At 43.1% G+C, this 19,509-nt stretch overlaps 1 protein-coding gene across 10 annotated transcripts in view; it reads left to right on the top strand.

Annotated features, from left to right (window-relative positions):
- The window catches only part of OSBP2 (oxysterol binding protein 2), a 293,276-nt gene that overhangs the window by 187,724 nt on the left and 86,043 nt on the right, over positions 1–19,509 (top strand). For all 10 annotated transcript variants that reach the window (XM_072599925.1, XM_072599926.1, XM_072599924.1 and 7 more), the window contains one exon: positions 3,212–3,462. In XM_072599925.1, the coding sequence (XP_072456026.1) occupies positions 3,212–3,462 (251 nt within the window). The remainder of the gene's footprint in view (positions 1–3,211; positions 3,463–19,509) is intronic.

Here is a 19,509-nt window from a genome sequence, read left to right as displayed (position 1 = left end):
CTTTGACTTCTGGAATATCCTATTCCACGCCCTTCTATCCCTTAATGTAGAAGCTGCTAGATCTTGTGTTATCCTGATTGTATTTCCACAGTACTTGAATTGTTTCTTTCTAGCTCCTTGCAATATTTTCTCCTTGACCAGGGAACTCTGGAATTTGGCCACAATGCTCCTAGGAGTTTCTCTTTTTGGGTCTCTTTCAGGTGGTGATCTGTGGATTCCTCGAATACTTATTTTGCCCTCTGTTTCTAGAATATCAGGGCAGTTTTCCTTGATAATTTCATGAAGGATGATGTCTAGGCTCTTTTTTTGATCATGGCTTTCAGGTAGGCCCATAATTTTTAAATTGTCTCTCCTGGATCTATTTTCCAGGTCAGTAGTTTTTCCAATGAGATTTTTCACATTATCTTCCATTTTTTCATTCTTTTGGTTTTGTTTTGTGATTTCTTGCTTTCTCATAAAGTCATTAGCCTCCATCTGTTCCATTCTAATTTTGAAAGAACTATTTTCTTCAGTGAGCTTTTGAATCTCCTTTTCCATTTGGCTAATTCTGCTTTTGAAAGCATTCTTCTCCTCATTGGCTTTTTGAGCCTCTTTTGCCAATTGAGTTAGCCTATTTTTCAAGGTGTTATTTTCTTCAGCATTTTTTGGGGTCTCCTTTAGCAGGGTGTTTATTTGTTTTTCATGCCTTGCTTGCATGTCTCTCATTTCTCTTCCCAGTTTTTCCTCCACCTCTCTAACTTGATTTTCAAAATCCTTTTTGAGCTCTTCCGTGGCCTGAGCCCATTGGGTGGGCTGGGATACAGAAGCCTTGACTTCTGTATCTTTCCCTGATGGTAAGCATTGTTCTTCCTCATCAGAAAGGAAGGGAGGAAATACCTGTTCACCAAGAAAGTAACCTTCTGTAGTCTTATTTTTTTTCCCCTGTTCTGGGCATTTTCCCAGCCAGTGACTTGACTTCTGAATGTCCTCTCCACATCTGCCCAGCCAGCGCTTGGGGTCTGAGATTCAAATGCTGGTTCCCAGCCTCAGGGCTTTGGGCGGGGGCAGGGCTGCTATTCAGTGTGAGATTAAGTTCAGCTGCTCAGATGGGGGCAGGGCTGCCTCACGGGGCTCAGTTCCCTCAGGGGGTTTATGTGGAGACCTTCAACTATGGATCCGAGCTCCTGCCTGTTAGGGGAGCCCCAGTCCGCTGCTGCCTCCCGAGGGGGCCTGAGTTATGGGGGCACCCCACTCCCCTCTCGACCCGCCAAAGAGACCCTCTTACCGACCCTTGTCACCTGTGGGTGGAGGGATCTGCGGCCGCTGGAGATTCTGTCCCTGAAGCCTGTTCGGATCTGCTCCTCTCCGTGCCGTGCCGTGTGGCCAAGGCAGGGCTGGGCTCGGCTCCCGGTCCACAGTGTGAAGGACCTTTTGCGAGAGGTTTTCAGGCTCTCTGGAACAGAAATCTCGTCTGCTCCGTTGTTCTGTGGCTTCTGCTGCTCCAGAATTTGTTGGGAGTTCTTTTTTACAGATATTTTCTGGGCTGTGGGTTCAGAGCTAGCATACGTGTGTCTTTCTACTCCGCCATCTTGGCTCCGCCCCCCTTCCTTTGATCTCTTTAGCATGTTTAGTGGTTGCTGGGCCAAAGGGTATGCACAATTTAATAGGTTTTTGGGTGTAGTTCCAAATTACTTTCCGTAATGGTTGTATTAGTTCACAGCTTTGCCAGCAGCACCTTGGTTTACCTGTTTTCCTACATCTTCTCCAGCATTTGTCTTTTTCCTTTTTTATCATTTTAGCCAATCTGATGGGTGTGAGATGGTACCTCAGAGTCATTTGATCCATATTTCTCTAATTATTGGGGACTCAGAGTATTTTTTTCACATGACTATTGATGTCTTTGATTTCTTCCTCTGATAACTGCCTGTTTCTAACTTTTTTCCATTTATCATTGGAGAAATGGCTCTTTGTACAGCATGGCCTGTGGCCAGATCACACACTTTTCAGCTCAAGCACCAGTTTCTGCCCTGAGCCTTTTCTGGTCACTCTAGCTGACAGTGCCTTTCTTCTCACTCCCCTCTCCCCAAATCACCTCTTATTTCTCATATATGCTTTGTACATACTTACATATGTACATGATATCTCTTTGGATAGAATATAGACTCCTTAAAGGGACTATTTTATTTCTGTTCTTTTTCTTCTCGGTGCTCAGTGCAAAGCCTGATACTGAATAAGCATTTAACTAAATGTTTTTGGTTGATTAAGTTCATGTTCAGCTACGCACTAGACATGTGTGTGAAAAGACATGAATTCTCTCTGAGGCTCAGTTTCATTATCTTTAAAATGGAGATGATAACATTGGTCCTGCTTACTTATCAGAGTTGTTATGAAAAAAGGTGAATTATTGTTATTTTTTCTACAGCACTGCACAAAATGCTTTTTCCAACCACAGCTTCTCAACTACAGCCTCACGTCTCCTACTCCCTGTTGTACATCATAAATGAAAGAGGGAACCAAGATTCAGCATAAGTGACAGCCAGGACTCAAACCCAGGCCTTGTGCTTCACATAGGATGTCCACAGTAATAGAGGGAGGGCCTGCGCAGGCCTGACCAGTGTTTGATTAGTGTAGATGGATTAGAGATGACCTAATTCAATACACTCTTTTTACAGAAGAGGAAAGTGAGGCCCAGAGAAGAGGGGTGACTTTCCCAAGGTTACCCAAGGAGCAAATAACAGAGCTTTGCTTATGAACCTGTGGGCTCCTTTTTGTAGACTACACAGAGGAGTTGTTTCTTTAAAATCTTCCCTTTTCTGATGAAAAGGCAGTTTTTCTCTTGTGTTGGATTCTAGGAGTAAAGCACAGGAAGTGGACAGCTTGGAGAGATGACATGGGGGTGGGGTGGAAAAAGGCACTTTCAAGCTGCACAGAGCCTGGATAATAGGTCTAGCAGCAGAGATGAGACCCAGGCTACACACAGAGAAGAAGATGCACAGGGGACTTAGAACTGAAAAGTGCTCCAATTGAAGCTCTGGCTGCTGGCTGACCAAGGCCATCTCTCTCCCTCTCCCTCTCCCTCTCCCTCTCTTCTTCTCCCTCTCCGTCTCCCTCTTTCTCTCTCCCTTTCTCTCTCTCTTTTTCCTTTGACCAGATAGACTGGGTAGGCTTAATGTTTGAAAGTGGTCCAGTGGTAACCATGGAAACCATCTTTCCCTCTCTTCTCCCTGCACAGATGACTCTGGTGATGAGGACGTCCCCACCCATTCTGACAGGAGCGAACTGCAGAACACCTTAAGCATTCTTTCGGACAAGTTGGACAATCTAGGCACATGCAATGACCTTATCTCAAAACATGGGGCAGCTCTCCAGAGGTCGCTGAGCGAGCTGGAGAGCCTGAAAATACCTGTCGAAAGTGGGGAGAAGCTAAAAGCAGTTAATGAACGGGCCACCCTATTTCGGATCACCTCCAATGCTATGATCAATGTAAGTGCCAACCCTGCTTTTTCCCCTCAACCTCTCTGATCTTTGAGCCCAGGCTCCACACAGGGCTAGATCTGACCCAAGAATAAGATAGAAAGCATCCAGAATGTGTCCTGCTTGTATAGTTAATGTTCCCAAGGAAAGTGAATGTGCATGAATGAAACTTGTATTGGCCACATACCTGGGGATAGGCTAATCTAAGCAGGTACACACACACACACAGATACACACCATGGCTTATGTGTATCTGCTCTCAAAACTCTCTCTCTTTACTGTTATCTTCTAAATATAATAGTTTTTGACAAGGAAATGTTTTAAAAAATGTGTATTTTCTAAACATTCAAGAATTGAAGTTGGATTGAATTGTAATGTGTAGTGGAAAAGAGTGTTGAAATCAGATTCAGAAGGCCTGAGTTTGAACCCCAGCTCCTCCCCCTTCCTACTCCTTATGTGACAAGTTCCTTTCTCTCACTGGGTTATAGTTTCTTAATCTGTAAAAGAAAGTATTTCGGGTCCTTTTTAGCTCTCAGTTCTAGGATGAGGATGTTTTATGCCTAAGCAGATGCATCTGGTATATTTGAGCCACACCATGTAGCTGAGACACCGAGACTGGCCTCCCTCCATATGTGGCACTTACTGTCCGTCTGAAGTACGGCCTTCACAGACTTCCCTTCAGGTTCTTCCCAAAGTCTTGTTAGACCAGATGTCCAGGAGGGTTCTGGGCTGTGCTAGTGGTTAGCAGCCAAAATGTTGTCAGTCATTTCATTTTTCAAAGTTGCAGGAACAATGAAGGGGGCCACCTCATGGAGCAGTGGTAGAGAGCCAGAAAAACCTGGATTCAGTTCCCATTTTGGAAATGTCCTGGGACATGATCCTTGTTGTTTAGTCATTTCAGTCGTGTCTGACCCTTTGTGATCCCATTTAGGGTTTTCTTGGCAAAAATCCTGGAGCAATTTGTTACTTCCTTCTCCAGCTCGTTTTACAGAGGAGAAAACAGGCAAACAGGGTTCAGTGACTTGTCCAGGTTTGCACAGGTAAGATGTGTCTGAGACCAGATCTGAACTCAGAAAGACTCATCTTCCCAACTCCAGGCCCTGTGCTCTGTGCTCCATGGCACCACCTAGCGGCCCAGTATGATCCTTACAAGTTACTTTTCAGCTCTGCCTGTGACTAATTGTAGAAGCATTGCAGCTCTACGTTGGGAGAGGGTGTTTGCTCACTTGGAGCTCACTATGCCAGTGACATCACAAATCCAGACCTCCCTTCATCCTCCATTACCATCATCCCCCCAAAAAAAAGAAGAATGCCAAATTAATATCTGAGTCTGTGGGTACAGGGTCCTTTTTGGGGTCTGGCAACCTTTCAGACTTGGCTGTCTCCAAGAGTTGCCCCCATGGCTGGGGGTTCTGCTATCTTTGGAGAATTAGCAGTCTGGCTTGGGGAATGAAGGTCCTGAGCATCACTGCCAGATGACCCTAGGACCCTGAGTATATCCCTGTACCTCTGTAGCCCTCCATTTCCTTATCTATAAAAGGACACAGGTAGACCACTCCATAACCTCCCTTTCATAGATCTCTTTTTCTCCTGTATAAAATGGAGGCAAAACACTTGGGAGTTACAGGAAGTCCCTTCTCTTTCTAAAGATCTGTGTTCTCTGATCATCATGGAATACTCACCAGGCAAGAGAGTCTTTACTCTCAGCCAAGCTCCCTGGGGGCTGGAATCTGGCCACTTTCAGTGTATCCTCTGGTGCTCTGTTTTCTCTAGCTACTGAGCCTACCCGCCAACCTAAATGCTCCTATTGGAACATTGAAACCAAAACTATCTCCAGAAAGTGTCTGCCCACCTGGATGATCAGTGATACGTTAAAGGTATCAGGATGTCCCCACCCTGTGAGACTCTAGCTGTCACCACCAGAAAGTTAATTTGGTATCAACCCAGTTCAGAACAAGGAGAGTGATTGACCATTGTCCTCAGCCCTAGTCAAGCTCATGTGTAGTGTTGTGTAGTACTGGGTCTACTCTTATCGAGAAGGACATTTAAAGATGAGTCAAGAGGAGCATTACAAGAAAAATGCAAATAATGGGATCCTAGGATTGGACAGTTGGGAGAGACTCAGCAGCCATGTAGCCAAGCAATGACCAGTGTAACAGACCCAACAAGTGGCCATCCAAAGAGAGGCAGCCCACTGGGAGATGGAAGTCTATGTCGTATAAAGATCAGCGGGAGGATCTAAGACCTGGGCAGGGAGGAACAAGATTACCATCTTCAGATAGGAATAGGGATTGTGATGATTCAGTGTGGCATCAGAATGCAGAAGTAGAGGACCAGAGAATGCAAGGTAGAGGAAAGGCGAATTTCATCTTACTCTAAGACAAAGCTTTCTACTAATAAAATGTTCAATAATAGAATACGCTGACTCAAGAGGTTGTTAACTCTACATCGATGGAGATTTCCAAGTGAATTGGCATCATTTTTCATGTGTCTAGGGAATTTGTGATTCAGCCAGCCAGCATGCATTTATTAAGCATTTATTGTATGCCAGGTGCTGTGGTAAATTTTGAGTGTACAAAGAAAAGCAAATATAGCCCCTGACCTCAAGGAGCTCACATTGTAATGGGGAAATAATATGTCAATAATAACACACGTACAGGATATTTACAGAATAGATGAAAGCTATTCTCAGAAGCGAAGGCTAGCAGCTAGGGAGGCACTTCCACAAGAGGTGAGATTTAAGCCGAATTTTGAAAGGGAAAAAGGGAAAATTAAAAGGTGGAGGTGAGACTCAGTGTCTGAGGAGAACATCTGATTTACCCCAGCTTTTATTCGTTTTGTTCATTTCTGCCACTCCATGTTCACTCTGAGCTGGTGTTCTGTCTTTTTTGTGGAGGAAATTTGGAGAGTCTGGAATTTTCTGACCTACTCTGCCCTCTTCCCAGGATCCTTGATACTATAGTTTTTGAGGAGGGGGAAGTGACATATGGAGAAAAATGCTTTAGGAAAATCACTTCGGCATCTGAATGGAGGATGGCTTAGAGGCAACATGACCTATTAGAAAGCCATTGCAAGAGCCTGGGTCAGAGGCAGTTAGGAACTGAGCTAGGATCGTGGCTAGGTGAGTGAAAAGATGTTGGAGAAGTGGAGATGTCAGGATTTGACAGTGTATTGGCTAGATGGAGGAGGAGTCGAGGATGACAGAGTTAGTGAGTGTGGGGGACTGGGGAGATGGCGGAACCAAAGGAATGGTGGTCAAAGGTCAAAGAAAAATATTACCAGCATTCAAAAAGGAGGAGTTCGGACATGAAGGAATCACACTAAGGGTTATACAGGATTTAGCAGCTACTACTTCGAAAAAGAGGAGAGCTAGATGAAGTCTAACAACTAAGAATAGCTGTCCCACAAAACCAAGTATAAACTGAGGGGAATAAATGGATATTTAATGGAATAGGAGATTTCTAAGCATTCCTGGTGATGAAAAGACCAGAATTGAGTAGATATTTGGAAATGTAAATACAAGTGCCAAGAGAAAGAAAGGTTCACATTTGTACAATTGAAAGATAATATATGGGGATTAATTGTTTAGTTGTTAATAGTGAGATAAGAAACATGTTTTCACAGAATCACAATATTTTTAAGGGTCACAAAGAAAAGTTAAAAATGTTTTGTTCTCTTTTAATCGTTTTAAAGAAAAGTTAAGTGGTTTTAGGAGAAAATAAAAAATAGAAGGGACAGAAGACCATACTAGGGAAGAAAGGAGTCATAAGGGGAAGGAAATCATTATTGACTAATAGAAGTGCTTAAAAGGAAAAGTATGTAGCCCTAGAGGGAGGGCAGGGCAGAGCATGGGTGTCCCCATGAACTTTACTTTCATCTGAATTGATTAAAAGAAGGTTAAGCATGCATACATAGTCACAAATCTTAGTTTAGGAATACACTGAACTTAGAAGAGAAATGAAAGACAGACACAGGAGGGGTAGAGAGGATTCTGTGAGGGAGGGCAAGATAATTAAGGAAATAGTTATAAGCCAAGCAATCTCAAATGTTGGAGAGAGGAGCAGGAAGGTAGAATTCAAAGGAAAGTAAGGAAGAGTCAAACCCTGGGAGGCATCAGGAATGGAGTAAGGAGAAAAGAACTAGAACAAACTAGCTGTTTGACTTAGACGATCACATGAAAATTCCCATTTTTATTTGTAAAGAGGAAAGTAGTAAGAGGACAGGTTGAAGGAAAATACAGAATTAGCAGTCATAATTGGGAATGTGAATGGGGTGATTCACCCATTAGACAAAAGAGGGTAAGACAGTGGATTATTTACAGGAAACACTTGACACACAAAGATTCACAGAGAGCTAAAATGAGGGACTGGAGCAAAACCTGTTCTACTTCAGCTGAACTCAGAAAAATAAGGATATCAAAAGTGATTTCAGATAGAAAAGATAAAAGGAGAGAAGCAACAAGGTTACATTGTGCTTCGAGGTACCATGGATAATGAGTCAATATTAGTACTTAATGTAACCTAATTACAAAGTATCCAGATTCTTAAAGGAAAACTTGATCAAATAAAGGGAGAAAGAGTAAAAGTATAATAGTGGTGGAACGTAATGTTCTCCTTTCAGATGTAGAGAGATCTAACCAAAAGACACTGAGGAAAGAAATGGAGGGCCTAAAGAGAACTGTTGAGAAATGAGAGATACTAAATTCCTGGTGATTAGTGAATAAGAATATAAAGGAATTTATATACTTGTCAGCTGTACACTCTTTTACAAAAATTGAACATATACAGAGTCATAAAGACCTCACCTAAAAATGTAGAAAAGCAGAAATCCAGAACCTATTGTTTACTGATCACAATGCAGTAAATAGTCAATAAAGAAAGAAGTTATTGGAGAGTAATTGGGAAGCAGCATAATTCTGAAGAATTCAAAGAACAGATGATATTAACAATGGGAAATTTAATCAAAGACGATGATGGTAATGAGACAACGTGCCAAAACTTACGTAATTCAAACAGTTGTGAGGGGAAATTTTATATCTCTAGGCCCCTTTATCAACAGCAACAAAAAAGAGTAAATCAATGACTTGGGCATGTAGTTAAAAACTTGAGTAACAGCAAATCAGAAATATCTAACAAAGTAGAAATTCTGAAAATTAAAGAAGTTATTAATTTTAAATTGAGGTAAATAAAACTGGAAGCCAATGTTTAGAAACAGTAGTAAATTAAAGAATTAGCTCATCTGATTTTTAAGAGAGGAAAATCAAGCTTTCAAAATGAAAAAAAGAACTTGTGTCACTTGAAGAAGCAATAAGGAAATTATTAGAAACAGTTTTGCCCAATTACATGGCTGAAACTAATAGCTTAGAGGAGTTGATGAGTAATGGCAAAAAATAGAAGAAATAGGCCGTTTAAATAACCCAGTATCTGAAAAATAAATTGAAAAAGCCAAATGTACTCCTAAAGGGAAAGCCTCCAGGACCAGATGACTTCACTAGTAAATTCTATCAGACATTTAAAGAACATTTTATTCCAATAGTAGCAGTTTCAGTTGAATGATGTGTTGGGAAGCCATCCTGAAGAGGGTTTTGAAAGAAGAAAGAAGAGGGATACCAGTGCCTAGCGCAGAGACAGTTTCTAAAGGAGATAACTTGCGCAAGATGCCCCCTTCATGTCCTTCCCAACTCAGAGCTTGTTGATCTACAGCTGATTTATTGTCAGTCTCCCCTATCTCCACCTTCCACATTGTGCAAAGAGATCTGGCACTGCAATTTTAGGTTTGACTTTTGGATTGGTTTTTTTTTTTTCTCTTTTCTTTTCGAGTTGGGGCAGTGAGGTGTACTGGAATGATCAATGGATTTGTATAAATACCTACTAATGAGACAAGAGGCAGCTAAGTGGCCAAGTGGATAAGTGCCAGACCTGGAGTCAGGAAGACCTGAGCTCAAATCTGATCTCAGACGCTTATTAGCTGTGTGACCCTGGGCAAGTCGCTTAGCTCTGTTTGCCTCAATTTTCTCATCTGTAAAATGAGCTGGGGAAGGAAACAGCAAAACCATTCCAGTATCTTTACCAAGAAAACCCCAAGTGGGGTCGTGGAAAGTCAGACTCAACTGAAATAAATTGAACATCAATAACACCTACCTCCCAGGACTGTTGGGAAGGTCAGATGAGATACTATATGTGTGTGTTTGTGTGTTTGCCTTTCGTTGCCAAAGAAGTCTGCGCCATCAGAGAAATGGTGACATGAGTGAGGGAGGGGTGTGCAGGTCACCAGCCTCACTTCTCCTCCACAGCCATCTGAATCCAGTGACCAGATATTCATCAGGGTGACTGGAGATGACCCAGCATGAGGCAGTTGGGGTTAAGTGACTTGCCCAAGGTCACACAACTAGTGAGTGTCAAGTGTCTGAGGTGAGATTTGAACTCAGGTCCTCCTGACTCCTGCTCTGGTGCTTTATCCACTTCACCCCCTAGCTTCCCTGATAATATGTGTAAAATGTTTAGAATAAACGCTTGTCCTCTTTGTCCATTACACTGTTAATTTCTCGAGAACAGAGAACTGGGTTTTTGTCCTTCTTTGTATCCCCAGCACTTAATACAGCACCAAAAGGCAATTAACAAATCCTTCAAATCCCAAGCATTTGTTCTGAAATCGGAAATAAATGTATGTAAAGTGTATTTAGCATACAATATAGTTTAAAATGTGTGTTATTTATGTGTACATGTGTGCGTACTCATATACTGTATATGATACGTATTTTTCATTACTTATGTAGATACCAATATGGTATTGGAAAATAATAAACAAGCATGGGCTATACGAATACATACAACCACAGCGTCGCCCATGTGTCCTTAAAAACCCATAAGCCTTAACCTTGGCATCGAAAAGCTCACGTGGCCTCAAAAGGATACCATTTGTGGGGTATGGAAAGGTGGCTGTTCTCAGGTCCAGGATAGCGGTCAGCTAGTCCACTCCTGAATTCAGAGGCAAAGTGAGCTTTGAATTATTTGGCATCCAAGACCACATGTCCCCACACATTGACCACAGCCTGAATGGTTTTTCTGGGTCTTTTGGAGGTTGGTCCTTTGATATGCTGTGCTTGTTGCCATGCTTGTGGAATGTCCTTGGTAGGCCAACCCCAGTCATCCAGGGGACTCCCGGAGAAAAGCTCTAACTGAGCCAAATGTTAGGAAGAAGGAAAGCAGGGACAGCATGCCCCTGGGGTTTCCTCATTGGCTAAAGCGAATGTTTGAATGTCATAAGCACCACAGCCAGACGCAGTGCTCAGTGTTAAGAATGTTGCCAACTCATTTCTTTTTATCTGCTCTTTCAGAAGGGCACCGTCTAAGTGCTGTGGGGCTCTTACTGGAGAGTTGAGGGGAGACTTTCTGATAGTCATCCCTAAGCATCTCTAAGTGAGAAGAACATACATCTGGAATTGAAAAGGATCTTAGGATCCATCAAGTCCAGTCCTTTCATTTTACAAATGAAGAAACTGAGGCACAGGGAGATTAAATGACTGAGAGTCTCTGTCCTTCTGCTTCATGAGAAGCAGACCTTTACCCTTTTCCAAAGACTGTAAGTTCCTCTGAATAGACCTAATTTAGCCGAAATTTAACAAAAATGAAGCTTGTATACTCTGACAAATGTAGAGCCATAGAATCCCTAAAGGCCTCTGAGAAGTCCCCTCCCACCCTTCCTGGCCTCTCATAGGAGTCTTTCCTTGTTTGACCTCTCAGATTCAGAGACTGCCTCTATTTAGGAAGCTCAAGCATTCAACCTGATGAACTGTTTGAGTGGAGTCATGGAAGCTTCTGTTACTTATTTCTAGCTGCCCACACACAGGGACTCATTGAATGCTAGAACTGAGAGACACCTTAGGACCTGGAATTTCAAATCTGGGAGCCAGCTTCAGATATCAAATGTTCTGTGTTGGAGCCAGAAGCAACTTCAGAAATCTTATCTAGACCAAACTTATATTTCACAAATTAGGAGCCTAGGGCCCAAAGTGTCACCATGGTCTGGCAGTGACAACTAGAAGCAGATTTGGAATTGGGGTCACAAGACCAGATCTGCCTCTTACTAAATGGGTGCCTTTTAGCACATGCCTGCTTATTGATCCCACATCTCTGAGTTTCAGAATGCTACTCTTTAAGTGAGGCAATTGAACTAGACTGGCTGCCAATCAAGGACTGTATCTAGGGGGTGGTGGTGTGTGAATGGGGTCTCGAGTGATGAGTAGGATTCGAAGAAGCAGAGAGGCAAGGGAAGGGCATTGTCCTTACTAGCCATGTGCCCTGGAACAGGAAGGCTTAGTTTCTGTATCTGTAGATGGGGTCAGTATATGCACTGCCTGCTTCCTCAGGTGGCTGACAGTTAAGTGAAGGAAAAAGAGACCATGTAAAGATCATTCTTGGACTCCTGGTAGCCCTTAGAGCCAAGTCTGCTCTCACTGGCCTGTAGCAGATGTGGAAAGGAGGCTTGAATTTCCATGTCAGATTTTTCTCATCTCTGAACCCATTTCCCAAATGCTTTATTTGCCAGTTGCTGTAATCAGAGGGTATAAAAGTACTTCATGTCTTTTACACGGTGTCGTTTGATGGTTTGGTTTGGCTTGTTTTAAGCATGCAGAATTAGCTCAGCAAATGACACAGGGCAAACTTCTGAATCCCTGCGAGTTGGTTGGTTTGGAAAATGAAGATTCTAGTTTCTGCCCCCAGCTAAGGCCGTGGCGTTTACAGACATAAAGGGGATTCTTGTCTAGGTCTGCTTGGGGTTTGATATTATCTGAGATTGTGTGACTCCACAAACAGTCCCTTGAGCTGGCTGTACAGCAGTTATCATTCTTGTTTTAGAGATAAAGAAGCTGAACCTCAAGGCCCTGTGTTCCATACTAAGAATACAAAGAAAAACAGCCCCTGCTGTCAGGGCCTTAATGTTCTATACATGTGATCAACGAAGGCCCTTCTCTTGCCCCTCCCTGAAAGCTGCCCTGACTTGATCCACATCTTACACCTGAGCAAACAGGTTCAGAGAGGGAAGGGCTTTGTCCCCCAGGCCAGAACTTGGAACCAGCACATTCCTAAGCTCAGGTGTCTGCGCTCCCGGAGAACCCTTCTGTGGAAATACCAGCTGTGGCTGGCATTGCAGACTGTGGGTACCTTCTGTGTCTTCATTTCTTGGCACAGACAGTCCTTCCAAGTTAACGCATAGCTAATTGTGCTGAGACACTTGTCCTTAACGGCCATGGGACTTTGTGGGAATTGTGTCATAATTCAGTTGTGTGAGAATGAGCACCCCCAAAAGCGACCGAGGTATTTATATTTAAAGAGAGATGAGAGGGGGGAGCAGGACAGCAGCCACTTTGGCAAGTCGGCCATGAGCTATGAGGCAGGAGGAGGAGGCACAAAGAAAGGAGATGGGACAGATAAAAATAAAAAGCCAAGCCACAGGGTGACAGAACTAAAAAAGGAAGCCTTTGCATGTCCCTGCATAGACTCTGGCATCCCACAGGGTAGACACCCGGAGGGTATTTTTGTAGCAGACAGAAGGTAGGACACAAAATCAGAGCCCATCATTGGGCCCATGAGGATTCAGAGCTGTGGGCTGTGTAGAAGATGCAGCTGCTCTGGAAAGAGCCTGGGGGGCAAATCAGGAGACCAAGGAGTGAGTCTCACCTGCTCTGGGACCTCAGGTAAGTCACTTTCCCTCTCTGGCCCTCAGTTTCCTCTCATGTAAAATAGGAGGCTGGAACTATGAAGCAATTGATATGGTCCTTTGGATCTCTAACTCGCTCTCTAATTTAGGTAAGCTTTCTCAATCTTCTATTCTGTGCCTTGTGCTAAGTGCTGGGATGTAGACAAAAGAGAGAAAGAGAGAGAGAATAAAGAGTTCATGCTCTCAAAGGACTCGGGTTGGGGTGGGGAGGGAGCCAACCAAAGATAGTCTGGGGAAAGAGAGATCCTGGGGCAAAGAGTTCTTAGCCTGGAACTCATAAACTTGTTTTGTTTAGAACTGTATTTCAGTGGAATGGGTTTCTTTTGTTTTCCCATGTATTTTATTTTATTCATTTAAAAGGATTATTCTGAAGAGGGGTCCCTTGACTTCATCTGATTGCTGCCACTGGGGAGGGGGGTAGGGAGGATTTCAGACTCAGAAACAGGAAAGAACTCTTGGTCATAGAAGATGGTGCTTAGAGAAAGTAAGGGGGGGTTCATGAAGTGAAGATGGGGAGGGAAGGACAGCCGGGGAGCAGGCACAGAGTCGGAGTCTTCCAAGAAGCGCTGGGGAAGCAAAGCAAAACATGGTTCCTGCCCTCAAAGAGCTTGCAGTCTAACAGGGAGAAGACCTGCCGAGAACACCTGTTGTCTTGACTCCTGCCTCACCGATAGACTTGACTCAGGAAGAGAGTGAGGCTGGCCTCGCTTACATTCTGTTCATACACAAGTCAAGACATCACCCTTGATGTCATTGGTCCTCTTTGGAAAATGGAGGACAGACAACTACATACAAAAAATATATAGATGGATAAATGGAAAATAATCAACAGAGGGGAATTAAGGGGATGGGGAAGGGATTCCTGCCATGGGTGGGACTTTGGGTGGTATATGAAGAAGCCAGGAAGCAGAGGTTAGGAGGGAGAGCATTGCCAGCCTGGAAGGAGAGTAGAAGGAGGCTGAAGAGAGAGGCCAAATAGAGGGATTTCTGCTGAAACATTCATGGTTGCTCTCAACACTGGATGCTGCCTGCACTTTGAAAGTCAGAGGACCTGGGTTTTCTTGTTGACTCTGCTATTTACTGCCAGCATGGCCTCTGTAAAATGCATGGACTCAGTGGATCCAAGTGCCTCTAGAGAAGACTCAGGGCCTTGTGCTGATCAGAAGCTTTCAGGTCATTTCAGACCCTAGGACACAGGTTATGTTGGAGAAGAGAAAATTATTTCTTGGAAGGTTGACACTTCAGCAAACCTAGGGGCCAACCCAGACCTATCCGCCCACAAGTCCATCACATGCTACAATGAATCTGTACCCATCCATCTCCCCATAGAAGTGAGATGAGAAGACACCTCTTCCTCCTGCTCTGTAGAGGCAGGGGACCACAGCTGTACAACACTGCATATAACATCAGACTTTTTCAGCATGTTAGTTTTAATGAACATTTATTTTCTTCCTCTTAAAAGTTCTTTGTCATAAGGGATAACTCTCTGGAAGGGATGAGAGAGGGAATAGAATGGGAAATACCAAAAGGTATTAGTAAAGATAATATATTTTTAAAAGAATGGGAGAAATCGAGGCGTGTTTTATAGACTGTAGGGAGGTAGATAAGGAGAGATCAAGCATGGATGTGGGGATGAGGAAGGAATGCTGGAAGAATCCAGCTTCCGTTCTGACCGTTCACATGGTCAAATAGCATTTAACTTAACACCACTCATATATGTAAATAACTATGAGCAAAATCAATGTTTCTCTGTATAATTTATTAATATTCACCGAGTATTTAAGTGACATCTTTGTACAAAGCACCAAGTAGATAAAAGATGAAAATGACCACCCTGTCTTCAGAGAACTTCCATTCTGTTAAGAATGTGTGACACATAACACAGCTAAGAACAGTATAAGATGAAGCGTGTTGGGGGGAAAAGGACAAAGATGGGATCCAGAGCATTCCAGAAAAATGGAAGGAGGGAAGGAATACTCTCAACTAGAGGGACCTGGGAAGGCTTCAGTAAGGAGGAATTTCAGGTTAGCATTTGTTCCCTCACCGTTAGGGTTACTGAGCTGGTGTTTAAATACGTTGGTAACTGCATTTCAGTTGAATTGGTTTCCTTGCACTTTATTTGATGCATTTAAAGTGTTCTGAGACTGACCGCCCAAGGGGTCAGCGTCACACTAAGAGGATGAACTTCTGCATGAGAGGGATCAGGGAAGGCTCCAGAAAGAGGAAGCTCATTCTAGACATGGAGAATGGAGCTCAGCCCTGAATCTGTGTGGCTGCAGTGGGAACCACATGATGCAGTACCCTCAGAATCAGGTGGACAGCAGGCAAGGTTTTGTGCCCTGGGAAGATCATTGAGGAAGTTATGCAAAGGATGTTTGGGAAAGAGAAGGTAGGGAAATTAGGACTCTTTTACCAGTGTTCTGGGGAGAGATATAAGGGCCTGTGAAATGAGGGAGCAAGACCAAAGAATTTGTAAGACTCCTAACAACCTGAAACCCTACGATCCTGTGTCTCCTTCTTTGATCAGAAGGTTCTAGCTACCTGAAACTTCTATGATTAGGGACTTAATGAGTTCAGTTCACCAGACTCGGAGAAACTATATCCCAGAGTGCCTAAAGAACTGGCAGGTTTTGCTCAAGAGTCTGCCTGTAATCACTGGAAAATGGAAAACGGTGGCTTAGGATGACCGAAGTTTTTTTTAAGTTATTATTGTTTTCCTTTCTGTTAAGAAATGGAAAATTATAAGAGTGGAAAGTTACCTGGGCTGTTAGTTACAGTGGCTATATTATGTGATTTGCCTAACTGTAGGGAAGTGATTGATGTGTCAAAATGAAATTTTAAATAAAAATCAATAACAAAAAAGAAAAATGATTAAAAAGCATTTATTGGGTATCTACTGTGTGCCAGGCACTGGAGGCAAAAAGACAAAAAGGGAATAGTTGCTGACTCCCAGATGCTTCCAGATGCTTATCTGGGAGACAAAACATCAGCAACGTTGAACCAAGGGGAAACGGAAGTAATGACAAGAGCAGTCTGATATAATCACAACAAATCAGCCATTTACAGATGTCCCCTCATTGGAGAACGGTATCTTTAAACCCTGAAAGAGAGAGGCTCTTGTTTCCACAAGAGGGGTGGCTGCTGGAAGGTCAGAAAGGATGAGAGATGAGAAAAAGAGCCTTAGATTTAGCAACTCTGAAATCATTGAGGACTTTGCGCGGAGCCATTTGCTGCTAGAGGAACCAGAGGCAGAGTCTGAGGCACTGAGGGAAGGGCAGTAGAAGGTGAAGGTTTTTAAGGAGGTTGGTTTGTGGCAGGGAGAGATGGAATGTTCAAATGGGGAGGGGAAACAAGAGTGGATACCGTCTGCTGGAGAAGGTGGGTGAGGATGGGATCAAGGAGGTTTTGAATTGTAGTGAAGGGAAACATTGGGAGCCCACAGCAAAGCTGTGAAGTGTGAGAGAGAACCTCACGTGGGAATACTAGTGACTAGCATGTGGCCTTAAAGGTCTGCGGAGTGCTTTCAAATATGAGCTCACTTTAGCTTCACAATAACCCTGGGATTACAGATGAGGAGACAGAGGCAGACAGAGGTGAAGTGATTTGCCCACAGTCATACAGCTAGTAAGTGTCTGGAATTAAACTCAGGTCTTCCAGACTGTGGGCCTAGATAGCTCTATCTGTGGTAGCACCTAGCTGCTTAGGTGACCCAGACCTGAAGAAGGTTAAATGACCTGATGAGTTTAGAGTCAGCAAATTATAGGCCACTGAACTCGACTTTTGGATTCCTGGCAAAATTCTAGAACATAATATTGAAGGGATAGTTTGTGAGCGTGTAGAAAGGAGAGAAGGGGTTGCTAAGAGTCAGCAAGGTTCCATCCAACAGCTAGGCCACAATAACTCATTTTCTTGTTCACAAGGTTGAAAAATAAAAGGTAGATCAGGGAAATGCTGTAGTACAGTAGAAGTCTCAAATGATTAGGATGGAAAAATTGGAGAAATGTAGAAAGTTTGGTTAAGTGGATCCAGAACTGGTTCTGTGCCTGGACCCAAGAAAGAAATCCATGTTAACGTGGAGCTAGGGTTCTAAGGGCAATGCACTGTTTAAGTCCCTGCCAAAGGTATGAGACGGCATGTGTGAGGAGAGCAGAGTTCCCCCATGGGTCCAGATTAATCACCAGCGAATCAAGCAAGCGTGCAAAAGTAAACTCGGTTTAAATGAGTCCTTAAAGTGTTTGACGTTTATTTGATGTTTACTCTTTTTTCTGAACTTAAAGATTAAAGAAGAGAATTTCCATACACATAGTGGAACACAAAAGAAGATTCCATATAAAACTGTCATTTCATGTGACTTAAATTTTTTGACTGTTCTTCTCACCAGTGTTTACTTCTCAGCTTTCTTCTGTTTTCTTCCATGTTCCAGTACCATGCATTTGGGCTTGTTCTCTCTCTCTTTCTCTCTCCCTCTCCCTCTCCCTCTCCCTCTCTCTCTCTCTCTCTCTCCTAGTAATCATCTATAATCCTCTGATTTCCTCTTGAGTGTATTTCTTGTCTACCACACTGTGTATGTGTACATATGTGTTCAATCCTTCTTGATCCATTTCAGATAAGAGGTTCATTTGATGCTAACTAATTTGAATATTCTTCTCACTTACTTCAGTTATGAGAAAAAGCAAGTCCCACACCCACCTTCCTCTTTTTATTTTCCTTTCTCTTTCCCTCTTCTAAACAAAACCAGTAAATCACCAGGATTTAGGTAACACCTTCAGAACCTTTTGGAGGCATTAGGATTATGAATGGATGCTTGTTTCCTTTTTCTTGTTTCTCTAGTTCTTTCTACTTGGTTAAATAAATGTACCTTTCTAGGTTTTTCTGAACTTTTGTGTTTGTATTTCAAAGTGCCTGCTCTGGTCTTTTAATCAGAATGCTTGAAAGTCTTCTGTTCCATTAAAGATCCACTTTTTCCCCCTCTAGAATGATACCCAGCTTTACAGGATAAAAGACTATATCTTTTGCCTTTTGGAATATCTTATTCCAGCATCTTCTGTCATGTTTAATAGAAGCTAACTATAGGTCCTTAGTACTTGAACTCCTTGTTTCTGGTTGCTTGAAGTCTTTTTTCTTTGATGTAGGGGCTCTGGATTTTGGCTGCGAAAATCTTGGAACATTTCCTTTTGGGGGTTCTTTCAGGAGGTGATCAGTAGATTTTTATCTATCTTTGATTGGCCCTCTGGTTCTTATAGTGCTAAGCAATTTTCATTTATAATTTCTTAACTATATGGTGTCTAAACTTTTTTTTTTGTAAATCCTGGTTTTTAGAAAGTCCACTGATTTATAAATAATCTCTCTTTGACTCATTTTCTAGGTCAGTTTTTTTAAAATGTCATACATATTTTCTTTTATTTTTTCAATCTTTTGATTTTGTGCTAGTATTTCTTATTCTGTTGTGGAGTCATGGTTTGGCCACCCTCTCCCCCTGTCCCCACCCTGATCTTTGAGATTCAGAGCATCAGGTATTCACTGCCCTCTCTGTGCCCTCAGGACATACTGTTAGGGTTATCAGAACCCCTCAGTCCTAGTTTCTTGGTGTATGGCTAGATGGAATGTGAACTGTGGTCAAGAACCAGCTACTAATTAGATTGAATAAATTTTTACTCACTCCCCCACCAATTAGAATAGTTTAGATCCAGGGCATAGTGGGCCAGACCGAGTGAATTAACTCCCCATGGGGAGGGGAGGGGAATCCACAGGGAAGAAATAGTCTCTGAAGGTCCAGGTGTGGAGCATCACTGTACCTGGTGGGGAGAAGGGGGTCAGTGGCAGCGAACTGAGTTAGATGTTCCCTTTGTTTCTGGAGGGTGAAATGTGCAACAGGGTCTGGGACCCTTCGCAGACTTAGCCTCATGGGTGCTTCATTTCCTACCCTTGAATTCTTTGCCCCTTGTCCTGTTAGTCACACTTTGCCAGACATCAACCTTAGATGATCCCCACCATCCTTCTTCATTCTTAGTCATTAATACTGCAGGTAGGTAGGTGGTGCAGTGGATAGAGCACCAGTGCAGGAGTCAGGAGGATCTGAGTTCAAATCTCACCTCAGACACTTGACACTCACTAGCTGTGTGACCTTGGGCAAATCACTCAACTACAATTGCCTCATCCTGGGTCATCTCCAGTCATCCTGATGAATATCTGGTCACTGGATTCAGATGGCTGTGGAGGAGAAGTGAGGCTGGTGACCTGCACAGCCCTCCCTCACTCAAAAACAAAGTCAAGTGCAAGTCACGTCATCATTTCTCTGATGGCATGGTCTTCTTTGGCAGTGGACAAACACACACA

Source organism: Notamacropus eugenii, chromosome 4 (assembly GCF_028372415.1).
Source record: "Notamacropus eugenii isolate mMacEug1 chromosome 4, mMacEug1.pri_v2, whole genome shotgun sequence".
NCBI lineage: Eukaryota > Metazoa > Chordata > Mammalia > Diprotodontia > Macropodidae > Notamacropus > Notamacropus eugenii.
The sequence above is the reverse complement of the archived record's forward strand: the minus strand, read 5'-3'. Positions and strand labels throughout refer to the sequence as shown.